The following is a 10758-nucleotide window of genomic DNA, read 5'->3' as shown; positions in this document are numbered from 1 at the left end:
ATATTTTATTTTAATTTTTAAATTTTTAAAAATTATTCATTTTTGAGAGAGACAGGGTACAGGTGGGGGAGGAGCAGAGAAAGAGGGAGACTTTGAATCCAAAGCAGGCTCAAGATGAACTGTCAGCATAGAGCCTGATGTGGGGCTTGAACCCACGGACAGTGAGATCATGATCTGACCTGAAGTTGGACATATTTTTCTCAGATAGAGATGTTGATTTTTTCTTTCATGATTACTACATATTTTAACAATATTTAAATGAGTATAGCCTAATCTGCCTTATCTTGTATCTAATGAGTTTTTAATCATATATACCCACAGAAAACTTACTTCCAGCAAATATTTTGGTACATATTTCCTACAACTTTTTAAAATTTATTTCATATTTCATAATAATGATAATTTTCATTTGAAACTTATTTTACAAAAATCATATGAAGTTAAGATATATGTTGCTTTTTAAAAAAATGATTACATGGGGCGCCTGGGTGGCGCAGTCGGTTAAGCGTCCAACTTCAGCCAGGTCACGATCTCGCGGTGCGTGAGTTCGAGCCCCGCATCAGGCTCTGGGCTGATGGCTCGGAGCCTGGAGCCTGTTTCCGATTCTGTGTCTCCCTCTCTCTCTGCCCCTCCCCCGTTCATGCTCTGTCTCTCTCTGTCCCAAAAATAAATAAAAAACGTTGAAAAAAAATATTTTAAAAAAATGATTACACACTTTTAAAATAATTCATCCCCATCACAATTATTTCCATTATACATATATGTGTACATATATGTATATAAATATAGGCATGTACATATACACATACATACATACATGATTGATGTTGTTGTTGCAAAATGAACAAGTCTTTCAGAATCTCTGAAAGAAAGAGGTTTATTCCAGCGCTAATTAAGACAGATGCCTGGGATACACAATCTTCACAAAGAAAGGACTCTAGCAAACTAACGTTTGGTATAGGGTTATATATATATATATTTTTTCAGATAGAAGTTTACAGATCATTAGACAAAAGACATTTCAGAAATTTACAGAACTTATCTTAATCTTTTACCATGCGGAGAAGTGTATGACTTCGGTTGCATGGGAACCAGGGAAGTTTTACTCTTCTTTTTATGTTTGGAATGCTCCTTTTTAGGCTACTTATAAATGAAGCATATGTATATGTATGCCATAAGCAGAAATTGAACCCATGCTTTGAGACTTTGCTATCTCTGGTAATGGCTGATGTAGGGCTTCCCTGAGAAAACATGAGCAAGTTAATAAATATTAAAATTTGAAAATCTGTATTTTTTCAATTTTAGAATGCCTTATTATATTATAGGGCTTCAATCATTAGAGTACTCTCACTGTTGAGGCCCAAATTTCAGAACAAAAATACTATGAAAATGTAGGAAAGTAGGAAAAATGTAATTTTTAATTAATTTACAAATAAATAATAAATATATATATTTCAAAACCAGTGAAAACTGGCAAAGTAAGAGAATAATATATTGATAAATCACGAATTTCATAACCTGGATCCAATTTGGCTGCTTGCCAATTTCGTAAATTACTTTCACTATTGATGTCCCAGAAAATGTTTCTCCAACAATTTTCTCAAAGCCCCCTTGATTTCTTTATTCCTCACACTGTATATAAGGGGATTCAACACAGGTGTGAAAATGGTGTAAAAAGCGGACACCACCTTGTCATGGGCCACTGAACGGTAGGATTTGGGCCGCATGTAAATAAATATAATGGCACCATAGAAGAGCCCCACCACACCCAGGTGAGAAGAGCAGGTGGCAAAGGCTTTCTTTCGAGCTGCAGTGGACCTCATGTTCAGCACAGCAGCCAGGATGAGACTGTAGGAGGCCAAAATGAGAGATAGAGGGATCAAAAGCATCAGAATGCAACACACATACATGAATAACTCAAAAAATGTAGTGTCTGCACAGGCAAGGCGAACGAGTGAGGGTGCCTCACAGAAGAAGTGGTTGATTTCCCGAGAATGACAGTAAGAGAAGCTCATAGTCGTACCAGCTTGCATCAGCCCATCCACTCCTCCCAGAAGCCAGGAGCCTATGGTCATGTGCAAGCAGAGCTTCTGATTCATGAGGATGGGGTAATGCAGGGGGTGACATATGGCCACGTAGCGGTCATATGCCATGGCAGCTAAGAGGAAGCACTCGCCACCTCCCAGAGTCAGAAACAGGAATATCTGGGTCCCACAGCCAGCAGGAGAGATGGATCTGGTGTCCATTAAGTAGTTGGCTGCCATTTTGGGGACTATGGTGGAGACAAGCATCACATCCATGAGGGAGAGCTGGCTAAGCAAGAAGTACATGGGCATGTGCAGTTGGGGGTCCTTGCAAATGAGCATGAACAAGAGGGCATTGCCCATCACAGAGGTGAGGAAGATCATGAGCACCATGGAGAAGAGGAACAGATGGGTCTGAGTGTGGTTAAAGAGCCCAAGAAGAATGAAGTTTATCTCTGTGGTGACATTTGCATATTTCATGTCTCCAGTCATGCCTGAAAGACAGTAAATAATTAAGAAATGAGAGCTTCTTGAAAGGAAACTTAGGCATTTACTTAAGAAGACATGGTCAAATGACGCAAAGGAAAATGAGACTTGGAGGAATAATTATGTCTTTAGCCTTTCACTTCCTGACAAGATGTTTGCCTTACCATCCTTTCATACATCTCTGCTGTTATTACACAATATTTTTATTCCAAAAAGTTGGATAATAAGTATATATTGCAGTACACATTACATTTCTATTATTTCTATATATCTTGTTAGTATGCCACACAATTTACTCATGGTGTTGGTAAATATGACTTTCCAGTTTTCTAATGTTTGGGAACTTCTATGTTGAAAGAGCCTTTTAGTCATGCATTTTAGTCAATACTGATGTTTGTATCTCCTATGTATTACTTTTTTATGTCTCTCATATATGTTTAAATTAATTTCTCACAATTTCTTTCAATGTCATGAGGAACTGTTTGAATTTTAAAACCACGCAAAACTAAATGTAAAACTAGTATAACTCAGTTTTCTGGTGAAGGGGGGAAATGGCTATATTTCTCTATTTTACATGTGTACATAGCCCATGGTTTCAATATACCACGCTTCCAGCTACCACAGATACTGCTCCAGAGCACCTACCATCATATTGGTCATCTTATTATGTGTACTCACGATTACAGGGAATTTGTCTCAGTTTAGAGAACTCCCAACAGTTAATTTTTATATATAATATGTACTCGCAAAAAGTTGAATTTAATTAAATGTGTGAATCACAAAAACTTAATTTCAATAATGAATATAATCGTAAGAAATGTAAAAAGTTGTTTTATTTGCAGTCTTTAACATTTTTTTTTTACCAGTAATCATGCACTCTTAAAGATAGGAGATTAATTCATTAACTGATTAAATTATTAATTAGGAATTTAATTGCTTTATTTAATTAATTGGTTAGTTGGTTATTTATCTAAGTGGTTAATTAAGACTTACTCAAATAAATTTGTTGCCCCAAATTACTCTGAGGTACAAGAGTATCTTCAAATAAAATATGGAGCATCTCATTTATTTTCAGGAATTACTTACCTTTTTCCTAAAGCCTCAAGTTTTCATTTTTCTTAACTGTAATTATCTGTGGAAGTAGATTTAGCTGTATATGAAAATTACTTTCTATTCTACATTTGTGTGAACCTTGTATTTTCCTTACAAATTCACTCTTTCAAAGAGAGCAACAGATTAATTATTACCAAGAAGATTGGGCTTTGACTTTATTTATAATCTATACTACAGCAAATCCTTATTTAGGTTTTATAATAAATTAATTGGTAAGTAGTTAAATTTTTAAATGGACAAAATATCTTTTATAAAAATTAGCATTCTTTTTAGTGCCTAGCATAGATTACCATTATCCATTATATCATTAAATGATACAGGTGTTCTGTTCATCAAAATAGCTATCTTAGTAAGTATTAATTACTGCTCCATTTCATTACATAGTTTACATATATAACAATATATTTATGAACAGCTGGGATTTTTCTAATTTTATGTTAATATAATTTATGACCTTATACATGTGGCAAGACTTTATTAAATAATTTAAGCAGGTGATGTGTGTTAAGGAGGCCACTTGTTATGAGCACTGGGTGTTGTATGTAAGTGATGAATCACTAAATTCTGCTCCTGAAACTAGTATTACATTGTATGTTAACTAACTTGAATTTAAATTAAAATTTGGAGAAAAAAATAAATAAAAGTAGTACTTTTTGGTTTTTGGATAACTGAATCCCTGACTTTTTCATTCTCAACAACCTTTGATCTAATTTCTTTCAATTCTTCGATGCATGATACTGTTATTTTTAGGTGCAAAAATTACAACCAATCACAGAGAAGGAAAATTAATTTTGTCTCATGTGACAAGTTTATTAATGATATTAAGCAGAATCTCTTTCTTTTTTTTTTTTTTTTTTTTTCAACATTTTTTATTTATTTTTGGGACAGAGAGAGACAGAGCATGAACGGGGGAGGGGCAGAGAGAGAGGGAGACACAGAATCGGAAACAGGCTCCAGGCTCCGAGCCATCGGCCCAGAGCCTGACGCGGGGCTCGAACTCACGGACCGCGAGATCGTGACCTGGCTGAAGTCGGACGCTTAACCGACTGCGCCACCCAGGCGCCCAAGCAGAATCTCTTTCAATTTTAAACTTTTGGATTACTGCTTCAAGCTCACTGTGAACATCTTATGTTCATATTTTCTACTGGATTGTTTGAAATTTCCTTACAGATTTAAATAATTTATATATATTTTGTTATTTGTGTACACTGTTTTCATTTTTTTTTGTTTCTATATTTTGCCAGTAACTTCCACAGCCTATTTAAAATACTAAAATTTTCATTACATTGTTTTTGAGACAAAATTTACATTTTATATTGCATATATTTAGGACATTTATTATTATTCATTTAATGTTAATTGTTGGTTTACACTGATTGATTTTATCATTCTAAGTCATCTTAGAATCATTAATCATTAACCATAATCATCTTTAATAATCATTGTGGGGCGCCTGGGTAGCTCAGGTGGTTGAGCATCCAACTTCAGCTCAGGTTATGATTTCACAGTTTGTGGGTTGACAGCTCAGAGCCTGGAACCTGCTTCAGATTTTGTGTCTCCCTCTGTCTCTGCTCCTACCTCATTCATGCTCTGTCTCTCTTTGTCTCTCAAAAATAAATAAAATTAAAAATTTTTAAATAATCATTGTGATACATAAGATACCTCATTTATTCTATCTTATATTTACAAATGAAATGTCATAATAAATGTCTCTATATTTAAGCTTTAACCAGCAGGAAATTAATTTTCATAAAGTTATCTGCCACTCTTGAAATCAGTACAAAGGTGCCTCAAAAAATTGAAAACAGGACTACCCTATGACCCAGAAATTGCACTAATAAGTATTTATCCAAAGGATACAAAACTGCTGATTTGAAGGGGCACATGCACCGCAATGTGTATAGCAGCACTATCAAGAATAGCCAAATTATGGAAAGAGCCCAAATGTCCATCAACTGATGAATGGATGGATAAAGAAGATATGATATATATATGTGTATATACACATATATATATAATGGAATACTGCTATTCAGTTATGAAAAAGAATGAAATATTGCATTTGCAACAACATGGATGGAACTAGAGGGTAGTATGCTAAATGAAATAAGTCAGTCAGAGAAAGACAGGTGTCATATGATTTCACTCATATGTGGAATTTGAGAAACCCAGCAGGTGAATATAAGGGAAAGGAAGGATAACTAAGATAAAAACTGAGGGAGGCAAACCATAAGAGACTCTTAAATACAGAGAACAAACTGGGGATTGCTGGAGGGAGATTGGCGGGGGGATGGTTTAAATGGGTAACGAGCATCAAGGAAGGTACTTTTTTGGGATGAGCACTGGGTATCATATGTAAGAGATGAATCACTGTTCTGTTCTTGAAGCCAAGACTACACTGTTTGTTAACTAACTTGAATTTAAATTACAAAGAAAGAAGAAAGAAAGAAAGAAAGAAAGAAAGAAAGAAAGAAAGAAAGAAAGACATTATTTAAAGAAAAGGAATGTTATTTGATTCATTTAATAATGGACTTTAAAAAAAAAATAGAGAACTGATTGCAGTATTGGTCTCCTGATCCTGAACTCAATAGAATTGTTAAATTTTGTTAGTATGGAACTATAGATTTAAGTATTAGACTTCTTGAACTTGAATACCTATTCTAGGTATCTAGATAAATTTAGGTAATTTAAATTGAAATTGAAATCGGTTTAATTCTCAAGACTCGTTGTGTGTAAAATGGAGGTAAATGTAGGATCTATCTCTTTTAGACTTAATGGATAATTACAAGAGAAAAAGCATATAAGCACATAGCAAATGAATTTACTATGATTCGCCTTAATAAATTTCTTACTATTTTATCTATTAGCCATAAATAGATGTTGCCCAACAAAACATTGGAGAGTAACATGAATATTTTTAGGAACTAACATGTAATTTATTTATGTAGACACGTATTCTAGAGACAGTTTGACAGAATATTTACAATAACTCTGAGTTGGACACTGCACTCAATCCACCATCTGATTTTATTTTAACATAGAGCAAACACACATGACCATGGCAAATTTAAACATTATAAGGCAATAGATCCTTTGATTATTACTTTTGAAACATTTTTAATGTTTTTAATATAGCAGATATTTTAAGAATTTTACTATTTCATGGAATTTGATACATAAAATAATTTATCTCATTTAAATAAGTAAGTGCAAAGATGAAAAGATAAAATCTTATCATTTGGTATTTCCTGTCAAAAATTCAATTATGTGTGACTTCACAGGTTCAAAATGCAAGATATATTTACAAGTCAGGAGTATCATCTCTGTTGTTCTACACATTAAAAACAAACTAAAAATCACTTTACCACTTCTTTTCTTCTTGTATAAAAACTATGATTACACAGAACCCAATGTCATTTTAGATTCATTATCTAATTTGTATCTACACTTCAATGTGGTTTTCCAAGAATTAACAAAGTTTATCCTTCCCAACTGTTTTTTGTATGTTAAACATCTCAATGACCAATATATTGGGCTGGTCTTAATGTGGTACTTTAAAAAATAATTAGATCCTAAATTTTAAAGCTAAAATGTCCCTGATGCTCATTTGCATACAATAAATGTAGCAACGAAGACATAACAGGGATCATAAAACATTGTAGAAAGTAGTACTACAGTCACTATGATAATTCCTTCATATGCATCGTCTTATCCAATATTGCAATAACTGGAAGAAGTAGATGCTAGTAATATTTTGGAATTGCACATGAAGTAACTGAGAAATAAGTAGATTTTTCTTGGAAAACCAAGGGAGAAACCAAGAAATATTACTAATTCAAAAACCAGTTTCCAGAAGTTTCATTTTAGTTCTCCCAAATTTTGATTCCAAGTATTATCTTGACAATGAGAAGATTGACACATTGATTACCAAACCAAATAAATAATGGACTCTCAAAATCATAGGCTACACTAAATAATTATCTCTCATGTAATTGATAACTGAATTCAAATAAATAAACTATTTTTTACACTTTTCTGGGTGGATGCATTCCTAGGATCAGTTCTGCTACAAAATAAAACTCATTACATACAGAAAATACAGAATAATTTGTGACTAAATTAAAACACATATAAAGTGACTATGGGAATGTTGATTGACACGAACTCTTGTTCTTTCGACAGTTTACGTTACATAAAGGATCATTTGAATAGTTTCAGGTCATCATTCACAATTAAAGCAGGGAGAATTGAGAAGATGAGATGCATGGACTTGTGACTTAGAACACATTTCTAGGATGTATTTCAACAATTGCAAGTTCTATGAAGTAAAGCACATTTTTTTTTAGATTCTGTGGGTCTCAAGTTTGTCTTTTAAAAATAGTTACATAAATATACTTCTTGGTTGTAAGAATAAAATAACACTGCATACATAGAGTTGTTGATTAATCACTAGAATATGGCAAATTATCAGCAAATAGTAGCCATTATTGCTTTCATGTACTCAAAAACCATAATTTTTCCTAGAGAAAACTATGAATAGAGGAAGCAAATGATGAGATCAGATATATCCATCTAACTTGGGACTGCAGCATGAAACAAAATTCAAATCACTTAAAATATTCATGAACATATTGTGCATAATTAGTATTTCATAAAGATAGATTTACATAAGCTTATAAAATGTATAGTCTCAGTGGCAATTAAAGAAACACAATTTAAGCAAAATAATTACTATTGTGATACCTTCACTACTGGATTTAAGTTTTTCTTGATAACATGCATTACAGTTAGAATATAATGAAAATTAATTGTAGGATAAAAATAAAAATACCTTTATATATCAGTTTGAAAATGTTAAATGAAAACTGTAAAACTAGTCTTATCTCTTGGAGTCACTGATATATGTTCTTCTATTTATCACTCTAAAATATAACCGAAAAGAAAATGAAAATCACCCTATATACATGAAAGATTTTTCAAGTTCCTTTGCAATGTGTAATGGGAAGCTTTAAAATGAAAGTATTAAATTGCCACAATACAACACAATATAACTCTCAAAATGGTGCTAAATATTACCTTATAAATAGAAGCAAACCCATGTATTGAAAATTTATAAAATGTTTATGGCAAAGAGTAAAAAGGAATTGTTATGATGTCACTGAGTGAAATCCAGATATTTTATTTTTTTTGTTTTTTCTCTGTATGCTTTTCTATGGATTATTAGTCCTTAAAATTATAAAAGTAAATAACACCAAAAACACCAGAGAACATGACCCTAAGTTTTAAGCACTCTACCTTAGAGTCCTGCAACTCACCTGCTTCATGAGCAGTCACCTTGAAAGAGGTGCCTATTGCTCCATAGCTCTATCTCCTGAATCACTATTTAGAACTCAAAAAAATGTTTCTCTTCTAATTTAAAATGCAAGTCACCTGTGAAAAGTCTAGGGAGTCCTGAGTTCCAGGTTCTGGAAATGCCAATGGGGACACACATAATAATACAGATGATGAAATATCTTCTTCATTAGTTTGAGATCCCAAACAAATCATGATGTTCTTTAAAAGTGGGAGCAGGAAACAGAGGAATCTGATAAATGGCAGTGTAAGGCTTCAGCTCAGTGTTGCTGACTGATTATCTTTAAATCTCAGGACACTTGATCCCTAAAGAAAATGTCTTCTTTGACTCACATAATACTAAAATCATGATATGACTAATTTGAGACCTGCATCGTAATAGTTTTAAAAGAGATAGCATGTAAAGTACTTATATCATACCAGGAGTGTTTTCAATCCTGCTAGCCTATATTTTAGTAATAACCAATTTGTCAAGAAAATCTGGTAATTATATAGGTGACAGATTGTTAAAGAAATGTATTGCCCATTTTTAATTTCATTTACTTTTAATGTAGTTAACACACAGTGTTTTATTAGTTATGTGCAATATAGTGATTCAACAATTGTAAGGTAGACTTTTAAGGAAACTCAAAAAACTCTAATAAAGTGAAAGAAAGACATTTATATTATTAAAAACACCAACCCACCACTAAGATATAATACATACTAATATATGCATACCAAAAAAGAGATATTAATTATATGAAACAAATTTGACAGAATAAAAGGGAAAATACATACAATCCTACAATGATATTTGGAAGTTAATATATTCTATATTCAAAAATGGATAGAAATCAAAGGGAAAATTATAGTTAAAAAGGAATTGAGCCATATTATAAATCAATTAACCACAAAACACACATATAGAAAATTTCCCCAACAATGTCAGAGTATACTTTTTTCTCAAGTGAACTTGCAAAATTTTCCAATATAGTCCATATGTAAGACGAATAAACATTTCTTAATATTAAAAAAGATTGAAGTCATACAAAATATTTTTTCTCTTTATAATGAAATGAAATTAATGGGAAATTCATTCCCATAATGAAATTAATGGGAAAAGCAAATCTGGAAAAGAAAAATATGTAGAAATTGAATTGCATACTCATAAACAAGAAATTGGTCAAAGAAAGAATCACAAGGACAATTGTAAAATATTTCAACTCCAATGAAAATAAAACACAGTGTACCAAAACTTGTTAGATGCAGCTAAAGGAATGGTAAGTGGGAAACTTAGAGTTAAAATAGCTTACATTTATAAATAATGTCAACCTAAGTCAGTGGTGACAGCTGACTGAATTTAAGGAATATATAGCTCAGGCACAACAATAAGGCACAAATGAACCCTACAGAGGAGAGACCCTTGAAGAACCTGGTGTTAGTTAGTAGGGGGAACTACACTACAGTACACAGAACTGCCTCTTAATAATGCCACTAACTTCAAGATCAAGAAATATAGCTAACTTTCTAAATACACAAAGAATTACACAAAATGGTGAAGTGTATGAATATATCTCAAACCAAAGAGAAGCACAAAAGCACACCAAAGAGCTAAATGGAATGTAAATAATAAACATAAGTGGCAAAAATTCCAAGTAATGGTCATAAAGATAAATAATGGATTTGAGAAAGGAGTGGAGAATCCAGTGGGACCTTTAACAAAGAGAGGAAAAAAAACAGTCTTAGATGCAGACTGATAAGTAAAATAAAAAATACTTTAGAGAGAATTAATAACATAAAA

At 32.5% G+C, this 10758-nt stretch overlaps 1 protein-coding gene across 1 annotated transcript; it reads right to left on the bottom strand.

The window, feature by feature from the left end:
* Nucleotides 1-1562: 1562 nt before the first annotated feature.
* Nucleotides 1563-2504, bottom strand: LOC131494441 (olfactory receptor 2T33-like). The gene has a single exon (XM_058698883.1). The coding sequence runs from the start codon at nucleotides 2502-2504 to the stop codon at nucleotides 1563-1565; it is 942 nt and encodes a 313-aa protein (XP_058554866.1).
* Between the last annotated feature and the right edge of the window lie 8254 nt (nucleotides 2505-10758).

This window comes from Neofelis nebulosa, chromosome 1 (assembly GCF_028018385.1).
Source record: "Neofelis nebulosa isolate mNeoNeb1 chromosome 1, mNeoNeb1.pri, whole genome shotgun sequence".
In the NCBI taxonomy this organism is placed as follows: Eukaryota; Metazoa; Chordata; class Mammalia; order Carnivora; family Felidae; genus Neofelis; species Neofelis nebulosa.
This window is presented reverse-complemented; position numbering and strand designations above follow the sequence as displayed.

Bases quoted from the DNA above. Each gene is read 5' to 3' on its own strand.
- LOC131494441 (XM_058698883.1), bottom strand. From the start codon at position 2,504: ATGAAATATGCAAATGTCACCACAGAGATAAACTTCATTCTTCTTGGG.